At 63.8% G+C, this 19,162-nt stretch overlaps 2 protein-coding genes across 3 annotated transcripts; one reads left to right on the forward strand and one right to left on the reverse strand.

Moving 5' to 3' along the window:
* Positions 1-256: 256 nt before the first annotated feature.
* LOC311529331 (solute carrier family 12 member 3-like) lies at positions 257-12,465 on the reverse strand. The gene is made up of 27 exons (XM_084645252.1): positions 12,381-12,465; positions 11,626-11,933; positions 11,282-11,413; positions 11,002-11,077; positions 10,692-10,787; positions 9,788-9,927; positions 8,217-8,327; positions 7,963-8,074; positions 7,749-7,879; positions 7,578-7,662; positions 7,241-7,401; positions 6,870-6,977; positions 6,332-6,455; positions 6,120-6,221; positions 5,058-5,213; positions 4,852-4,951; positions 4,527-4,638; positions 4,304-4,432; positions 3,664-3,770; positions 3,395-3,477; positions 3,095-3,166; positions 2,761-2,865; positions 2,254-2,365; positions 1,824-1,910; positions 1,292-1,427; positions 1,069-1,136; positions 257-707 (listed from the first exon to the last, which is right to left on the reverse strand). Exons 2-27 carry the CDS (start codon positions 11,914-11,916, stop codon positions 566-568), a joined length of 3,078 nt encoding a protein of 1,025 aa, XP_084501378.1. The 5' UTR covers positions 11,917-11,933; positions 12,381-12,465; the 3' UTR covers positions 257-565.
* KLHL33 (kelch like family member 33) lies at positions 2,241-19,026 on the forward strand. 2 transcript variants are annotated; one of them, XM_084645273.1, is made up of 5 exons: positions 2,241-2,342; positions 15,244-15,798; positions 16,171-17,092; positions 17,638-17,808; positions 18,096-19,026. In XM_084645273.1, exons 2-5 carry the CDS (start codon positions 15,258-15,260, stop codon positions 18,739-18,741), a joined length of 2,280 nt encoding a protein of 759 aa, XP_084501399.1. In that variant the 5' UTR covers positions 2,241-2,342; positions 15,244-15,257; the 3' UTR covers positions 18,742-19,026. The 2 variants fall into 2 exon arrangements, with proteins under 2 accessions (XP_084501399.1, XP_084501400.1); XM_084645274.1 differs by lacking the exon at positions 2,241-2,342 and having other exon boundaries at positions 13,709-15,798.
* Positions 19,027-19,162: the final 136 nt, after the last annotated feature.

Genomic DNA, 19,162 nt, shown 5'->3' on the forward strand with positions numbered 1-19,162 from the left:
CGGGACAGGGCTGGGTAGCAAGGGACTGCAGGTTGGGAGTGAGGGGCACCGGCAGAGCTGGTGCGGGGGCGGGGCTCGGTTAGCATGGGCTGCAGGTCAGGACTCAGGCACCAGCAGAGCGGGGGGGGGGGGGGGGGGCAGGGCTGGGGTAGCAAGAGACTGCGGGTTGGGAGTGAGGGGCACCAGCAGAGCAGGAGTGAAGAGCATCGGCAGGGCTGGTGCGGGGGATGGGTGTCAATTGACGGGGTGTCAGGTGTTGTGTAAATAACAATATTTAATATTTACAGTGCGGCGCGGTGGGGGTCGCCCCCGGGCAGGGGCAGAGCACAGCAGGCTCCACCCCAGGTTGTGCATGGGACCCAGGCGTCTGAGTCCCTGTGGCAATGTCGGAGGGGACAGTTGAGCATGCAGAGATGGCAGCACTGGCCCGGAGCAGGGCCACACTCCCAACTGGCACCGCGGGGCATGGTCCGTCTAGCAGGGCAGGGCCGGGTCTGCTGCTCCACTGCTGGGGAGAGAACCCAGGTTTCCCAGCTACTCCCTTGGGCTCAGCCCACGACGCCCCCTACTGGCAGTAGAAGGTCAGGGCATCTTGCTGGTTTCCCCGGATGAAGGCAAGGGGCGGGCGCAGATCCCGGGACAGGGTCTCCAGCCAGGCCATGTAGAGGGCACTGGGACAGGCCCCCTTGCGCACCACAGGCAGGCTCCTGCAAGGAGGCATGGGGGTCAGTGACGGGGGGGCACGGGGACAACCCTGAGGGCTCCCATTCCCCCACCCCCAAGGCAGGACCATAGGGCAATCCCCCAGGGCAATGATCACATCCCATCCCCTCCCCTCCCCCCAGCCAGGGAACCCAGGGCACAGCCCTTCCCCTATGGTCTGTTCCTTCTGCTGCCCTGGCGCATGCAGGCCGGCTCCCCCACTAGCCGTCTGGTCTACCCACTAACCCCCATGACCCGCTGCCTGCAGGGGGCCTCTCCCCCATCCCCGGTTCTGCACTGAGACAGGGCCAGGATCACGCAGACCGACTGGGCGCTGTCCCACATGGGGATGGAGCCAACACTCACATGACGATCAGGGCGGCGTTCCGGGAATTCTCCTGCAGGATTTCGTGGAGCCGGACCTGCTGCTCCGACTGTGGGGGGAGAGTGAGAGGGGGTGGCGGTGTGCCCAGCCTCCCCTGAGCCAGGCCAGAACCTGGGAGTCCTGGCTCCCAACCCATCCCCACTCCAACAACTGGACCCCATTTCCCTCCCAGAGCTAGGCTAGAACCCAGGCATCCGGTCTCACCTTTTTTCTGTAGACCCGCAGATCCTCGTCGGACACCTTCCAGGGCATCTCCCTCCGCAGGGCCTCCATTGCCTCGGGGCTGCGCTGCCCTTCATTGAGCCGGAATGGGGCCACCAGGTCCTCAAACTCCTTCAGGCTGGGGGCAAAGCACAGGGCTGGGGACAGCTGGACCCACCTGGAGGGCTGGGCAGAGGCTGCCTTCTCTGGGGTAGGGAGTGGGGACTGGGAGCCAGGACTCTTGGGTTCTCCTCCTGGCTCTGGGAGGGGACTGGGGTCTAGTGGGTTAGAGCAGGGGGGGTGGGAGCCAGGATTCCTGGGTTCTATTCTCCTCGCCCAGAGAGCTGTAGGGATCCTTCACTGGGGGTGGTGCCAGGGAGGTGGAGTGCATTTCAGAGGTTCTCTTAGGCCCTGGGAGCAAGCCTGGTGCCTTTCCCCAGCCCCCCAGGCAGTGGGGAGCCCAGGGAATGGGGGCAGGCCTGAGGTGCCCCCCCCCGAGAAGTGGGGGGTGGGGAATCGCGGTGGGGGGACTCACCTGCTCTCCTCCGGCTGCCAGGCCACGTGGGGCAGCACCAGCACCTCACTGAAACCCAGGCGGAACTTGCTGAGCAGCAGCTGGATCCTGTGAGGCAGAGGGGGAGCGATGGGCCTGTGGGCGGGGGGAGGGGAATGCAGGGGCTCCCAGGAGAGGGAGGAGCGGGGGAAATGCGGGTAGCCAATGTCGGAGGTGGGAATTCGGGGGGCCACGGGGGGGAGGGAATGCGAGGGGTGGGAATTCAGGGGGCCTGCGGGAGGGGGGCCACGGGGGGGAAGGAATGCGAGGGGTGGGAATTCAGGGGGTCTGCGGGAGGGGGGCCACGGGGGGGAGGGAATGCGAGGGGTGGGAATTCAGGGGACCCAGGGGAGAGGAGAATGCGGGGGGCAGGAATTCGGGGGGCCCGCGGGGCCGAGGCAGGTTCCCTTACTCCTGGCGCTGCTGCTCGGCGCTGCCCAGGTGGCCGCTGACGAAGACCCGGACCCGGCAGCGGCTCCAGCGTTTGCGGCGGCTCAGCAGGTAGGGGACCAGCAGGGTGAGCCCTGGGGGGAGACAGCGTCAGGGGCAGCCGGCCAGGGGTGAAGGGCGGGGGGACTGGCAGGTTGGAGGCAGGCTCTTGGGGCCTGGGGGCTGCCAGGAGGTGAGAGGGCTGAAGAAGTGATGGGGGGCTTTCAAGGGATGGGCGGGGGCTGTTAGAGGCTAGGGGTCTGGGGGGGTGGAAAGATGGCAGGGGAGGGGGGCTGTAGGAGAGAGGGCTGACAGAAGAAGGGGCTTGACAAGGGGACAGGGCTGGCAGGGGTGGGGGTCCGATGGAGGGAGGGGGTTGGGGGGCTGGCAGAGGGGGTGGGGGCAGGGGGGCTGCCAGGGGAGGGGGCTGGGGGGTTTGGGGGAGGGAGGAGGTTGGGGGGTTGGTAGGGGAGCTGCGGGGGGCACGCACCCCCATCGTCAAAGAGCCAGTAGACATCCACACATCTCTTCTTCTGCTGGGCCTGGAAGTGGGTCTCAGTGAGCTCGTCCGCACCCAGCACCTTCACGCTGCTGCCTGTAGGCACATGGGGCAGGTGGGGCAGGGCGACCCACAGGCTCGGGTCAGGATGGTGCCCCAGGGCCTCGCCTGGCCTGGCGTGGGCCCAGTGCCCCTGGCTGCTACCCACAGCCCCCCCCCTCACTGCCCTGCCCCCAGCTGCTTCAGTTCCTGCTCCCCTACACAGCCGCCTCTGCCCCTCATCCCTGTCCCCCTCCATTGCCTCCCCACCTACTGCCCCCCTCACCTGCATTGCCCAACTCCTGTCTCTGCTTCTCCCGCTGCAGCGCTGCCTCGGGGTCCTCAAATGCGGGGTTCACTGGGGAGAAGGAGGTTAGACAGCTGAGGAGAGCCACACGGTCCCCAGCCCCCCCGGCAGCATAGCCGGCCATCCCCTGCCCCCGGCCGCACAGCCCCCCACAGGGGAACAGGGCAGGCAGAGTGTGCTGGTGGAGGTTACTGCCGCCCCCTACTGGCAGGGCCCTGCCCAGGCATATCCATGGGTCTGTGTCCATCTGCCCTCCCCCAGCCCACCCCCGATACTCACCATAGGCCCGCACTGTCTGTGACACATCCAGCCCATCCTTCATCCTCAGCACACACACCCCGGCCTGGCCGTCGAACGCATCACTGTGGGCACAGAGTGGGGTCAGGAGGTGTTGCTGGGGGTCCCAGGCCCCTCAAGGGCCTTCAGCCCTGCTACTACCTGGGAGGTGCCAGAAAGGGGTTGTTGCCCCCACAGGGAGTCCCACTCTGAGGCAGCCCCCCCAGCCCCCCACTCCACTGCTACCCCCCAGCCCAGCCCAGCCCCCTTACTGGATGGTGGCCACATAGTTCTCCAGGTTGTGGGGCGAGTCCGTCTGCCAATTCTGCTTGTAGCCCAGCACGACCGTGTTGGGTTTGAGACGCCCCAGCCCGGACACCTGGGGAAAATCACAGGTGAGCCTGGTGCAGTGCTGGGGGGATGACACACAGTGCAGCAGGGCAGGCTGCACTCGCTACGAGGCAGTGTGGTGCATGCACACCACAGCGTTCATCTGCTCCAGCAGGGGGCAGCGCACAGAGCAGGGCCTGTCCCCTCCAGCAGGGGGCAGCGCACAGAGCAGGGCCTGTCCCCTCCAGCAGGGGGCACTGGGAGAGACACACACACACACACAGCAGGGCTCAGCCCCTCCAGCAGGGGGCACTGGGAGACACGCACACACACAGCAGGGCTCAGCCCCTCCAGCAGGGGGCGCAGGGACACACACACACACAGCAGGGCTCAGCCCCTCCAGCAGGGGGCGCAGGGACACACACACACACAGCAGGGCTCAGCCCCTCCAGCAGGGGGCACTGGGAGACACACACACACAGAGCAGGGCTCAGCCCCTCCAGCAGGGGGCACTGGGAGACACGCACACACACAGCAGGGCTCAGCCCCTCCAGCAGGGGGCACTGGGAGACGCACACACACCTGCATGAGGCTGTGGGCTCCTCTGCGCAGGTCCGGGGCGGTGATGAGGGTGTAGAAGGATCGCACCTTGCGCCTGTTCAGCCATTCGACGTGCTCCTCTGAGTCGCTGTCCCCCGGGGTGTCCTGTGGCTGGGAGAGGCAAGGGGAGGGTTAGGGGGCAGGATCCTGGGCCTGCAACTCCCCTCCTTGAGGCCCCCCCTCCCCCCAGCATCCCCATACTCACCCCAGCCACGTTCCCACAGATCATGAGGCTGACCCCCTTGGTGAAGGCACTGACAAAATCCACCAGAGCTGGCCGGAAGCTGGGGGGACCCGTGAGCACCAGGCACTGAGGGCTGGAAGAGAGGGAGAGTTGGGACACTCCAGAGAGGGACACTCTCCCCACAGAGAGACTGCTGCCCGAAATGCCCAAGAATTATTCTCAGAATTTGTTATAGAGCCTAGCACCACCTGTTCTAACCATTAGACCCCAATCTGCTCCCAGAGCCAGGCATGGAACCGAGGATTCCTGGCTCCCAGCCCCCCAGCTTTCAGCCATCCAGGCCTACCGGAAGTTCTTGACGTGCTCCTCCACTTGAGTGAGGCTGACGGAGTAGGACAAGGCCATGCTGTAGGTTCCGGCCTGCATGGAGGAGCCCCAGTTGACGTCTGTGGGGAGGAGCAAGAGGATGCAGAGATGCAGAGGAAAGCTTGTTCGGTCTGGCTGACACCCAGGTCTTCCTGTCCCCTTCCACCGCCCCAGTGCCTCTCTTACCTGGCTTCTTGTAGCTGACGTAGGCCAAGCTGACCAGGATAATGCCCACTACGATGAGGGCCGCCCACCAGGTCAGCAGGAACATGATGACCACGGAGACCACGGCCCCAAAAAGGGCGCTCCACTTGCTGAAGTAGCGGAAAGAGGGTCGCCAGCCTGGGGGGAGGGAGAGTGAAAGGCTGTGCCCAGCCCCACATGTCAGACCCCCAACCCAGCCTAGCTCCCCACATGGTCAGGGCAACAGTAACCACCCTGCCCAGCTCAGCATGTCCAGCTCAAACCACTCGGCCCTACACCGCCTGGCTCCTGCAACTCAACTCAACTCAACTCAACCCTCCACCGCCTGGCTCCTCCAACCCAACTCAACCCTACCTGCCCAACTCCTTCAACCCTACACTGCCCAGCTCCTCCAACTCGACCCTATGCCACCCGGCTCCTTCAGCCTAACTCAACCCTACCCTGCCCAGCTCCTCCAACCCAACCCAACGCTGCCCAACTCCTCCAACCCAACCTGCTCGGCCCTATGCAGCCCTCCAACTCTCTGCTCAACGCAACACCCTTCCAACTCAGTCCAACTGTATTCTACCCATCTCTAACTCAACTCTCCTTCCTGCGCAACTCCTCCAACTCAACCCAGCTCAATCCTTCCAACTCCTACACCCCTCTACGCTACTCAGCCCAACCCTTCAAACCGAACTCTGCCCTTCTCACACCAACCCTTAGAACCAATCTCAGCTCTCCCCTACCCAGCTCCAACTCAACCCACTCTGCCCTACTCAATCTCTACCCTACGTCAATAAGCATATCCCTTTCAACTCAACACCAATCAACACATAACCAATCCAATCCAACCTCACTCTACCGGCCCTCCCAATTCAACACAAACAACCTATCTGATCCAACTCAACCTGCTCCCTCCTACTCTGCTCAAGAATTCCCATGCCAGACAGCCAGCCTGAGCTTGGGTTGATCCCTGGTGCCAGACGTGACAAACCTCAGCTGAACACCTCACCCAAGCCCTCTGTGCCCCTGCCCCTACAGCTGCTGGGGCTCCTGCTGTACCTGGGGAGCTGGTGACTGTGGCATGGAAGCAGCTGAAGTTGATGAGGGCGTAGGAGCAAAGGAAGAAGTTGGAGATGATGGGGGCGATGGTGTTGAGCTCAGCTGTGGGTGCAATGGAGAGATGGGTCAATATGGGGGTGCATTCCCATCCCACAGCAGGGAGGAGATGGTCCCCTTCCACTTGGCCCAGGGGGGAGAGTGACCCCACTCACCAATGAGTATGAAGGCGATGGCCAGGACAAAGGTGAGCATGTAGCCCCGGAGCGGCTCGTTGTTCTTGCCGTAACCCTTGGCGAAAAAGCCGATGACGGGGTACAGCTTATCTTGGCACAGGCACTGCGGGGGACAGGCACAGGCAAGGCGGGGCGTTCAGTGGGAGCAGAGCTACGGGTCACAGAACGGGCACAGGGCCAGGGTGGGAAGTGGGAGGCTGGGTTGGGATGAATTTGGGCTGCGATGATCTGAATAAGAGGTGAGGACTAAAGAGTTGTTTGGAGGGATAGTGGGGGCGCTCTTGTGGTTTGGGTGTGTCACTGAAGGTGGTGGGGTTTTCAGAAGTATGGGTATCTCTGGCAGTGATTTTGGAGCATTGCAGAGCACGTCATTGAGGGTGGTGTTGGGTGGGCCACTGTTGCGGGTGTGGTACGGATGGAAGGGGTATGTTTGGGTGTCAGTTGGGGTGCTGCAGTTACTGAGGCTGTAGCTGGGGTGTTCTGTTGTCGGGCCCCCTCCCCTGACACCCAGACTCACCTGGAAGACCTTGGGGGCTGAGACCAGGCAGGCCAGGGCAGAGGAGAGGGTGGCAGCGAAGATCCCAGCCGTGATGAGGGGACTGAAGCCGGACACCATGCTCATGGTCTGGGAGGGAGACAGACCCCAGGATGGGGGGAATCAGAAAGAGACATCCCCGGCTTGCCTCTCCCATCACCCATAGCTCCCATCCCATGCTCCAAATGCTCCCCATCCCCATCGGTGTTGGCTCCTCCCCCAGTCCCACCCCCTCAGTGCTGGCTCTTCCTCCAGTCCCACCCACTCAATACTGGCTCCTCTCCCAGTCCCTCCCTGTCAGTGCTGGCTCCTCCCTCAGTCCCACCCCCTCAGTGCTGGCTCCTCCCCGCTACCTGATAGTTGTTGGCCAGGCCGTACTCGCAGGTGCCGGCCTGGGCGCACTCGGTGAAGTTCCAGCCGTAGCCACACCCGAGGCCCAGGCAGCCATCCGTGGCGTTGGGGGAGCCCAGCGTGTCGTTCAGACTCCCGGACGCATCACGCACCATGCACGACCCTGTGGGGATGAGGCAAATGAATGACCACCTCCCCAGGACCTAGTGTCCCCCCCAGCAACTCCCCTGGCAACCAAGTACCGCCACAGTGACCTCCCCCAGGATGTAGAGCCCCTGTCCACTCCCTGCAGCATGGCACCCCCTAGAGAGCCCTGCCCCAAATTCCCTGCCCCGTTACCTATGGTAGCTGAGATGGCCAGGTAGGAGAGCGTGGTCCAGAAGATGGCCAGCAGGGTGCCCTTGGGGATAGCTACCGCGGGGTCCTACAAATGAGGATAATGGGATGGTTATTGTGGTAACTCTGGGGGGCCCTGGTGGAGCTGTTGGGCCTGGGGGGCCAGAAGCTCACCTTGAGGTCGCCTGAGATGTTGGCACCAGCCAGGATACCAGTGGCTGAGGGGAAGAAGATGGAGAACATGCCAAAGAAGTTGCCTGATTCGCCCCGCCACTCCGGCCCGATGTTCTCCAGGAAGATGTCCCCTGTGGGAAGGGAGAGGGCAAGGTTAAGAGGGGCTGTGCTGCCCAAGAGGGCCTCCAGTGGTGGGTAGTTCCACCAGCCCTACCTCGGTAACTGAAGTAGCCTTTGGACATCTTCTCCTCCGTGGCTGGAATCAGGGTTCCCACGAAGTAGTTGATGAAGGAGACCATGATGACGAAGAAAAAGACAACCTGGGCCTGCAAGAGGGCAGGGAGAAGGGCTGAGAACCCAGGGGTCCTGGCTCTCAGCCCCTCCCCCGCTCTAACCCACTAGACCCCACTCCCCTCAGAGCTGGGGATGGAACCCAGGAGTCCTGGCTCCCAGCCCCTCCCCCAGTACCTTGGCTTCCCACTCCATGCCAGCCAGCGCGATGCCCAACAACACTGTCACCGTGATGACGCCCACGATCCGGATGTCGTTCACGGGGTCTGTCATCACCGCATCGAACTCCTGGGGGGCAGGTATATGGAGACGAGTTTGTGGGGGCCAGGAGGGGAAAGGGCAGGGCAGGGAGTCAGAGAAAGGAGTGGAGGGGCCCAAGTATGGGAAGTGGGACAGCTGGGCCCAGCGTGGGGTGCGGGAGAGCAGACAGAGACCAACAGCAGATTGTGGACCCCGGGGGTTGGGTGGGGCAGGGCTGGGGGCTCAATGGGGCCCACGTACCAGCAGCTCGTAGTGCATGCTGTAGATAAGGTCACCCTTCTCGCAGAAGACAGGTGGATTTGGGGGTGGCAGGGTGAGGGGCAGTAGAGCTGGGAAAGGGACTTGTGCAGGTGTGTGGCAGACCGGTATGGAGGGGTGGGGTAGGGATGGGGCTAAAGCTAGGATTAAGGTTAGAGTTGGGATTGAGGTCAAGGGTTAGGTTAGTAGTTCTAGGGTTAGGGCAGGGGTTAGATCGAGGGTTAGGATTTAGGATTTGGTGTAGACTTAGCTCTAAGGTTAGATCTAGGTGTATGGGTGGGTTAGGATTAGAGTTTAGGGTTAGGGGTTAAGGTTAGCATTCAGGTTGAGGGTTTAGGGTTAGGGGTTAGAGTTAATGTTCAGGTTTAGGGGTTAGGGTTAGTGTTCGGGGTTAGGGTTAGGGTTTAGGGTTAGCGGTCAGGGTTAGGGTCAGGGTTAGACTTAGGGTTGCGGGTTAGAGTTAGGGGTTAAGGGTTTGGGGTTAGGGTTAGCATTCGGTTTAGGGTTAAGGGGTTAGGGCAGGGGTGGGCAAACTACGGCCCAGGGGCCAAATCTTCCCCTTCAGATGTTTTAATCTGGCCCTTGAGCTCCTGTCGGGGAGTGGGGTCGGGGGCTTGCCCCGCTCCACGCATGCTATGGCTCCCAGAAGCAACAGCATATCCCTCCTCCGTCTCCTAAGCATAGGGGCAGCAAGGGGGCTCTGCACACTGCCCCCACCCCAAGCACCGCCCCCACAGCTCCCATTGGCCAGCAACCACAACCAATGGGAGCTGCAGGGGTGGCATCTACGGATGGGGCAACGCTCAGAGTTGCCTGGCTGCACCTCCACTTAGGAGCCAGAAGGGGGACATGCTGCTGATTCTGGGAACTGCTTGAGGTAAGCACTGCCCGGAGCCTGCACCCTGAGCCACCTCCCCCCACCCCAACCCCCTGCCCCAGCCCTGATCCCCCTCCTACCCTCCAAATCCCTTGGTCCCACCCTCCTGCACCCCAGAGCCCACACCACCAAGCCCTCACCCCACCACCCACAACCCTGCCCCAGCCCAGAGCCCCCTCCCACACACTGAACTCCTCATTTCTGGCCCCACCCCAGAGCCTGCACCCTAACCCCCAATTTCATGAGCATTCATGGCCCACCAGACAATTTCCACACCCAGACGTGGCCCTCGGGCCAAAAAGTTTGCCCACCACTGGGTAAGGGTTATTGTTCAAGGCCAGGCCCCACCTACCAGCAGTAGGTCACGCACAGTCTCGGCGAAGCCCACCACATGCATAGCCACAGCCACAGCATTGGCGAAGGAGAAGAGCAGCCCGATGGATCCGCCCAGCTCGGGGCCCAGGCTGCGCGAGATCAAGAAGTAGGTGCCCCCTGTGCCCAGACAGACAGAGGAACAGCCCGGGGTCAGCTGGGGAGTCGGGACTCTAGGGGCTTGGGAACAGGCAGGACTGTTGGGAGAGCCTGGGGAGAGTGTGTGCGCATCTGTACATGTGTGTGTGTGTGTGTGTCCCTGCTGCCCCCTGACGTTGGGGATGAGCCCTTGTGTGTGTGTGTTCCCACACCCCCTTCTGGAGGGGACGAGCCCTGCGCTGAGTGGGTGTGTGCGCGCAACCAGTGTATAATTTTAAGGATGTAACTGTGTGTGTGTGAAGTTTTGCATGTATAACTGTCCATATGTGTAGCTAAGTGTGTGTGTGATTTTGTGCGTGTAGTTGTCTATCTGTGATTTTGCGACTCCGGGATGTAGAATTTCCTGTGTAACGCTGAGCTGTGTGGAGCATTGTGTACATACCAGCAGGTGTGTCCGCTGCTGTGTGTCTGATTCCCTGACTCTAGCAGCATATGGCCGTGGTTCAGTCTAACTGTGTGGGCCTGGGGCTAGTTTTGTGTCCACACACCTGTGTGTTTCTGCACTTGGGTCTCGTTCTGTAGCACTGTGTGTGTGTGTGGGGGGGGGGGGGTTGTCTGTATCTTCCCCCTGGCCAGGTTGAGATAACAGCCCGCCTACTTCTGCCAAAGGGGAGCGCTTCTCTGGCTTCCACGGCCAAGCCCTGCTTGTGTGGCAGCCCCGGTTTGAACCCGCCTCCCTAGCCCCACAGCGCCCCCGGGACGTGGGGCCTGGCCCCGGCTCTCACCTGCCTTCACCTTGCCGTTGGTGGAGATGGCGGAAATGGACAGGCCGGTGATCGTGGTGACCACAGCCGACATGAGGATGATGAGCCATGTCAGCCCTGGGGGGGAGGGGAAGATGGTGAATGGGGGTCTGCGGGCTGGACCCACCCCCTGCCCCCCACTTTACCCTCCCCCATGCTGGGCACCCTCCTGCTCCCCTCGGGGAACACCAAGAACCCACCACAAGCTCCCAGCCAGCTTCTTGCTCCTACCCACAAGCAGCTGGTGGTGTTGGAAGGGCCTAGCTGTGGGGCACCCCCGTCCCCCCATTACCTATCCCAGCCTGGGCCGTGATCCAAGGCAGCCGGAGATATAGGATCACGCCCCAGATGTTGAGCATGCACCGGATCTGGGGAGAGAAAAGGGAGGCAGGTGAGATGTGGAACCCAGGAGTCCTGGCTCCCAGCCTGCCCCCCCCCCCCCCACGGACCCACTGGACCCTGCTTCCCTCCCCGAGCTGGGGAGAGAACCCAGGAGTCCTAGTTCCCAGCCTGTCCCCCTGCTGACCCACTAGACTTTACCCCCCTCCCAGAGCCGAGGGGTCGCAGTTTACCATCACGCCAGTCACCCAGCCGAACCGGACTGGTTCCGCTTCAGGGCTTGCTGCATCTGGATCCTCCTCATCCCCCTCCTTAGCCCTGGATTCGCCGGGGTCAGGAGCGCCAGGGAACCCAGGCCCATCCTCCTGTGTGGATGGGGAAACAGCGTTAGAGCGCCCCCTTCTGAGCCCCCTGCAGCACAGCGCCCCTGGCCGAGCCCCCTGCTCCCTGCTGCACAGCAGCCGCTGCTGAGTCCCCCGTGCCCTGCAGCCCCTGCTGAGCCCCCCACTCCCTGCAGCATGGCATCCCCCAGTGGGCTTCCCTCTCCCCACTCCACACAGTGCCCCTTAGTTCTCACCACATTGCGCAGCACCTCCAGCGAGGGGCGACTCTTGCGGGCCCGCCCAGGTGGGGCTGACTGGGCGTAGAACTCATAGCAGGGGCTGACGTCCATCATGGTTGCGTAGTCCGGGGGGGCCGAGAGGGACCCACCCTCATTCGCCTGGCCAGAGCCCTCCATGGACGGGTCTGAGGGGCACGGCGGGGAGCTTGCCCCCTCCTTTCCTTTGTCCGGGGCAGGGCCCGTCTGGAGCTTCCGCACCTTGAACCGACCCAAGGCCAGAACCGTCTTGTAGGCTGGGGAGTCCATGGGGGTGCCGGGTCGACCTGGGGGTAATGGGGGAATCCAGTACTCTGGGCAGGAAAGGGTCAAACTCACCCCACCCCACCCACTGAGCAGGCCCCGTCCCCACCAGCAGGGGGCAGCAGGGTCACACACACACGCGCACACACACACACTCTCTCTCTCTCTCTCTGAGTTGTTCTTTTCATTTTAAAGATTGTGAAACTGGGGACAGAACACAGGAGTCCTGGCTCTCAGCTCCTTCCCCCCCCACTCTAACCACTAGACCCCACTCCCCTACCAGAGCAAGGAGAGAACCCAGGAGTCCTGGCTCCCAATCCCCCACCACCGCCTCGCTCTAACCACTAGACCCCACTTCCCTCCCAGAGCTGGGGGCTGGGGGGTTGAGAGCCAGGACTCCTGGGTTCCCTGTCCTCAGGGTGGTGGAAGACGCAGATGGACAGACAAACCACCCCCCAGTCCCCCAGTACCTGCTGCCTGTCTGCTGGCCCTGAGTTCAATCCTGTGCCCCTCACCCTGGCCCCTCCTTGTCTTATAAAGGGCCCAGGCTGAGAGGCTGGGCCAGGCCTTCCAGAACTGGCCCAGGCAGCCCCCGGCCGGCCACACCACCCTGCCCCTAACAACCCCCCCCCCCCCGCTTCTCCAAACACGAAGACTTTCCATCGGCCCTGGCCACCCTGTTTGCTCTGCTTATCAGCCCCGCGTTCTTTCCACTGGGGCCCACTCTGCCCGGGCGTGGGGCAGGGGCACGGCAGAGGGGCCAGGGGACAACACCCCCCCTGCATGTATGGTGCATTGTGAGGGGCAGCGAGGGCTGGTCTGGAGGCCCAAGGGAATTGCCACGAGGAGGGAGCTGTGTGGGGGACAGGAGCCATGAGGGAATGGGCAGGGGGTGGTGTGGGGGTCAGCACAAATACACCCGCCAAGCAGGGCTTGTGTGTGCATGCGTCCCCTGATGGAGGGGATGGGCCCTGCTTGGGGTGTGTGTTTGTCCCTGCCTCATACTGCCGAGGGGGATTCTCCTCGGTACATGCTACTCTGAGGGCAGGCCGAGCAGAGTGCCAGGCCTTCATAGCCTCCACGGGGACCCTTAACAATGAGGAAGGTTTGTGTCCCCCCGCAAATATCCTTACCCCCTCTCCAAAATGGCTCTAGGTGCTCGGCTGGACACTAGCCCCAGGGGATCGCACGAGGGTGGGGAACCCCCACAGAGATAGCAGGTGGGGCAGAAAATTAGGAGCACCCCACCCACAAATCCCATCCCCACATCTCCCCACCCAGCCAGCTCATCCCCTCATCCCCCAGCCATCCTGTACCCCCCACCCTATATACCCCATCCCCCACCCATCCTGTACCCACATCCCCCACCCAGCCATCCCATCCCCCACCAATCCTGTACCCCCTATCCCATACTCCACCCAGCCCTCTAGTCTCCCGATCCTCAGCCATCACGTCTCCCCATCCCGCCATCCCCCCACCCATCCTGTACCCCCTTACCCACTCCATTTCACCTTACATACACCCCCACAACTGTCCTTCCACATCCACCCCCCCATCCACTTCCACCTGTCTGTCATTCTGAACTCCCCCTCCCCACCCCCTTTTGTTCTATTCCGGCTCTTTACACTCCGATGGAAAAACTAATTTGAACAAACTTTTCCGACCCCAGCTGGGAAAAGTGCCTTTAATCCCCTGGCAGGGGTGGGGTGGGGTGGGGTCAGACTCTCTAATGAGGATCTAACCACTAGGCCCCACTCCCCTCCCAGAGCCTAGGATAGAACCCAGGAGTCCTGGTGCCCAGCCCCCCCCTCTAACCACTAGACCCCACTCCCCATCTACCCCCTGAAGTCCCCTGTACTTTGGACTCCTAGACACCAGCTCCTGGGAACTTCTATCCTTCCCCACTGGTGAATCCCCTCAGGGGGGTGGGGGCAGTAGAGGGGCTAGGACATCTCTCCCTGCCCCCAGGAATCCCACCCACACCCCACAGCCAGGGGCCTCCAGGCTTAGGGCTCTTGGCCAGAAGCTTCCAGGCCACAGGGCTGCAGGCCAAGGGGAGGGCAGTACGGGGCCAGGACATGCAGGGGGCTGGCGGGGAGCCCGGCCTGCCCAGACCTGGCTATAATTAACCCCTGGGATTGGGGCCAACGCTCCCCCGCAGCTGCCCCATCTCCAGGCCTCGGGAAGGGTCATCCCACAGCAGGCCCCAGCAGGTAGGGGGCAGGGCTGGGCTGGGGTGGGGGATGCGGGAGGCTGTGGGACAGGAACTCTGGTCCTGGATGGGGGAGAAGGAGGGGCAAGGGTCTGTGTCAAGCCTATACACCCCACAGCAAATGCAGACACAGATACAGTAACTACACACACACAGTAAGTACACACACCCCACAGCAACCACACACACGCACACTACAGACAGGAACTACACACACACCGCAACCCCTGCAGCAACTACACAAACACACTCGACACAGGCAGGAACTACACACACACACCACAACCCCCAACAGTAACCACACACAAGCACACACACACACACAACACAGATAACAACCATACACCAACCACAAACACCCCCTACAGCAACTACATACACACACACCACAACCCCCACACAGCAACTACACACACCCTGCAACTCCCCCACAGCAACTACACACACACACACAGCCTGCAAGACACACACACCCTGGCAACTACACACACAGACAGGAACTACACACACACACCACAACCACCCCTCTCACTCCCCACAGCAACTACTCACAGCAAACACACACCCACAAAGTGAACACAGGCACATGCAAATACCATACCCACACACACCAACACACACTGCACACACCAGAAAGTTAATGACACCACACGGCCATACATCAGACACCCCCACACTTCACAATTACACATGGAGACACCCCAGATACTCCCACCCAGCACTCAGGAGCACAGAGACGCCCCCAACATAGTGCACAAGACACACGTCATAAAATCCCTCAAATACGCACCTCAACACCCACAGCTCACAACTCCCCAACCCTGTTACACAAACACCACATTGCAATCATGCACACATGCCACAAACACCCCCCCCCCCCCAGTTACACACACACACACTTGAGTAGCTGTTGAACGGCATAAAGAAAATGGGGCATGGGGCTTGTCCCCTCTAAGGGCCACCAACTCCCATCTGGCCCCAGGGTGGGGACTGGCTGGCTCAGGGGGGTGGGAAATGGTGCATAGGACCTGCCCCTCTAAGGGGCGCTGGCTCTCATCTGGCCCCAGGGCGGGGGGCTGACTGGCTCAGGGGCCAGGGCCTTTCACATCCTTTCCCGGCAGGCACCCCCAGGGCGATGTGGCCAGGCAAGGGGTCGGAGCCGGCTGAGGAGCCAGGTGAGGAGGGCGATGTGCCTGAGCTGCGCTGGGAGCTGCGGAGCGAGTGCCATGCCCAGCAGTTCTTCGAGGCAGCATTGGAGCTGCGCGGGCAGGGCCAGCTGACGGACATGACAGTGACAGCTGGCGCCCGGAGGTACCAGGCCCATGGCGTGGTGCTGGCTGCCATCAGCTCCTTCTTCTGCCAGCGGCTGGCGTGCAGGGCCACCGGGGAAGTGGACGTGAGCCCACTGGCCACACCGTGTGGCTGGGAGGCCATGCTGGATTTCGCCTATACCGGGGCCTTTGCGGCCATGCCGGGCACGGCCGGGGAGGTGGTGGCTGCAGCTCAGGCCCTGGGTGTGCCTCGGGTGGTGGAGATCTGCCGGAGGATGGGGGACGGGCTGGAGGGCAGGAGCCTAGACGAGGAGCAGTGGGAGACGCTGCGGAGCATGGAGGAGCTGTACCGAGCCGGGGTGGGCTGCGACCTGGTGCTGACCACTGAAGGAGAGACCTTCCGAGGTGAATGGGGGCTGCAGGTCGGGAGTGAGGAGCACCGGCAGAGCTGGGGAGGGGGCAGGGCTGGGCTATCAGGGGGATGCAGGTTGGTAGTGAGGGGCACTGACAGAGCTGGGGGAGCGCAGGGTTGGGATGGGCAGCACTGGGGGCAGGGCTTGGGTGCAGGGGGCTGTGGGTTGGGAGTGAGGGGCACTGCCAGTGATGCAGGGGAGCCCAGGGCTGGGTGAGCAGGGGGCTGCAGGTCGGCAGTGAGGGGCACTGGCAGCCCTGGGCAAGGAGGAGCCCAGGGCTGGGGTGGCCGGCACTGGGGGCAGGGCTGGACAGCTTGGGGCTGCCTTTGGGATCTCCGTGCCTGACCTCCCCCTCTCCCCACAGCTCACCAGGCTGCCCTGAGCTGCGGCTGTGAGTACTTCCGGGCCATGTTCTGCAGTGGGATGCGGGAGGCGCGCCAGGGGGCCGACCCCCTGCCCACACTCATGGCCCTGGCCGACCTGCGCCTGCTGCTGCCCTTCGCCTACTCAGGGACAGTGGTGGGCAGCTGGGCCGAGCTCCTGGGTGCGGCTGAGACCGCCCTGCAGTACCAGGCCTCGGGGCTGCTGGCGCTGTGCCTGGAGGCCCTACAACAGAAGCTAAGCCCGGCCCGCAGCCTGGATCTGCTGGCTTTCGCCCGCGCCTACGACCTGCGCCCACTGGGCACTGCTGCCCAGGCCTACGCCCTGGCCAATTTTGACGGGGTGGCGCGGTGCCCTGGCTTCCCGGCTCTGCCGCTGGCCGAGCTGCTGGCCCTGCTGGGCTCGGACGAGCTCTACGTGGCCAGCGAGGTGGACGCCTTTGAAGCTGCCCTGCGCTGGCTGGACGCCGACCGCACCCGCCGCCTGCCCCACGCTGAGGCCGTCCTGGCCCGAGTCCGCTTCTACCTGATGGGCACGCGGGAGCTGCGCCGGGTGCGGGCCGCGGACCTGCTGGCGCCGCCGGGCCGGCTCTACCAGCTGCTGGTGGCAGCAGTGGCGGACGAGGGGCCCTGCCGTGTGCGCACCCCGGCCGGGGCCCTGGTGATCTGCGGGGGTGACGGGCTGGCGCCCAGCCTAGCCACCCGCCGCCCAGCCCGGGAGCTGTTGTTCGCCCACCGGTTCCACAGTGGTGTGGGGCTGGTCAAGCAGGTGGAGTGGAGGCGGCTAGGCCAGTTCCCAGACGGGCCACGGTTCCGCCACGCTGCCGCTGTGCTGGACAACGCGCTCTACGTGCTGGGCGGGAAGCACTACTACGGGGTGCGGGACACACTGGCCACGGCGTTCCGGTGAGTGGGGCAGGTGCTGGCCTCTAGGGGGTACCAGCTCCCATCCTGCCCTGACGGGGGAGGCTGGCCAAGGGGGGTGGGGAATGGGGCACATGGCCTTTTCCGTCCAGGGGGTGCTGGCTCCCTCCAGCCCTAGGGTGGGGGTCTGACTGGCTGGAGTCAGGGGAAGGGATCTGTGGTGGGCGGGGAGATGGCCAGCCCAAGGGGGCAGGGAATGGGACCTGGGGCTGGCTGGGGTAGGGGTGGGGCAGGGAGTGTGATTTGGGGTGTGTGGGGCTGGCCGGCCCAGGAGGGCAGGGAATGGGACCTGGGGTGGGCAGGGAGCTGGCTGGCAGGGTGGGGGGAAGGGATCTGGGGTTGGTGGGGGGCTGGCCAGCCCAGGGGGCAGGGAATGGGACCTGGAACAGGCGGGGGGCTGGCTGGTGGGGTGGGGGGAAGGGATCCAGAGTGGGTGGGGGGGCTGGCTGGCCCAGGGGGGCAGGGAATGGGACCTGGGGCAAGCAATGGGGTCCATATGGGGAGTGCCCACCCCCATCCCATTGCAGGTACGATCCCGCGCAGGACTCCTGGCAGCGCCTGGCTGACATGCCCAGCGCCCGCAGCTCCTTCCCAGCCGTGGGAGTGGCCAGGCGGATTTACGCCCTGGGGGGCAGCTCTGAGGACACCTACTGCACGGATGGGGTGCAGTGCTACGACCCCCCTGCCGACACCTGGAGGTAGTGCCTGCTCCGGGAGCCCTGGGTCCCCTTTTCCCTCCAGGGCCCCCACCCCCGCACGCCTGAGCCAAAGTACCCTAACCTGGACATCTGGGGTCCCATTGGCACCAGGGTGGTAGGGGCCAGGAGGGTGCTATGGAGGGGCTGTGGGGGTGCCACTGGGGGCTGCCATGGGCAGTGGTAGGGGCCATGAGAGGCTGTTTGTTTCTGCTTTTTCCTCTATTTCATTGGCTGATTTTTCTCTTTTCCTTTCTTTTCTGTGCCCCCTCCCCGGCTTCCCCCCCCAGGCCGTGCTCCCCCCTGCCCGCCCCGCTTTGCGGCCACGCCGCCTGCACCTTGGACGGCAGCATCTACGTCTCGGGAGGCTGTGACGACTCCAATGAGGGCCGGGCCTGGCTGCTGCGGCTGGGCCCGGGGGGCCCCCCAGCCCAGCTGGCCCCCATGATGGAGGAACGGGCTGGCCACATCATGGAGGCACTGGGGGGGCGACTCTACGTGGCTGGGGGCTTGTGCTGGCACGATGGGGGCTCCACCGACCAGCTGGCCTGCGAGGTCTACAGCCCCAGTACGGACGCCTGGGTCCGGCTGAGCCCACTGCCCCAGGCCCACGTGGGGGGCGCCTCGGCCGTCCTGCAGGGGGAGCTGTATGTGCTGGGGGGCTACAGCCAGGAGACCTACCGGGACAACCACCTGGTGCACGCCTACCAGCCGGGACGGGGGCGCTGGGTTACGCTGGGCACCCTGCCCCAGGCCTGCGCTGACCTGCGGGCCTGCGTCCTGCTGCTGCCGCCTGCCCTGCGGGGGGACCTGGCCCGCCTGGTGCCCCGCCACGGGACCGACCAGCCCCTGGCACCTCCGCACGGGGTGGGGACCCGGCCCCCCACCGAACAGGGGACCCCTCTGAGTCCCCCATGGGACAGAGTCCCCCTCTAACCTCCCCCGATATCCTCATGGGACGGGGCCCCCTCTGACCCCCCACAGAACAGGGGACCCCTCTGACCCCCCTATGCAACAGGTCAGCCCCCAACACCCCTCAGCGGTATAGGGGAGCCCGATTTCCCCACATGGGGTGGGGGAGCCTCTCTGACAAGGACCCGACACCTCTCCCTGGGACCCTCCCTCGGACACCCCCCGGGGCCCCCTGAGGAGGGAGGGGGCCAGGCGGTGGGCGCTGGCTCCTGGGGCGCGAGTCGGGTCAATAAAGAGGGTTCGGCTCCGCCCCCGTCTGGTCATTCCCCCCTCGCGGGGCCGCCACGGACCCCACGCGGCGCTTTGGGGGGCCGGGAGCAGGATACCCGCCGCGCGCGCGGACAGAACCACAGGGGGTTGGGAACTCGGACTCCTGGGTTCTCCC

This window comes from Lepidochelys olivacea (assembly GCF_965140295.1).
Source record: "Lepidochelys olivacea isolate rLepOli2 genome assembly, chromosome: 13".
Classification (NCBI taxonomy): domain Eukaryota; kingdom Metazoa; phylum Chordata; order Testudines; family Cheloniidae; genus Lepidochelys; species Lepidochelys olivacea.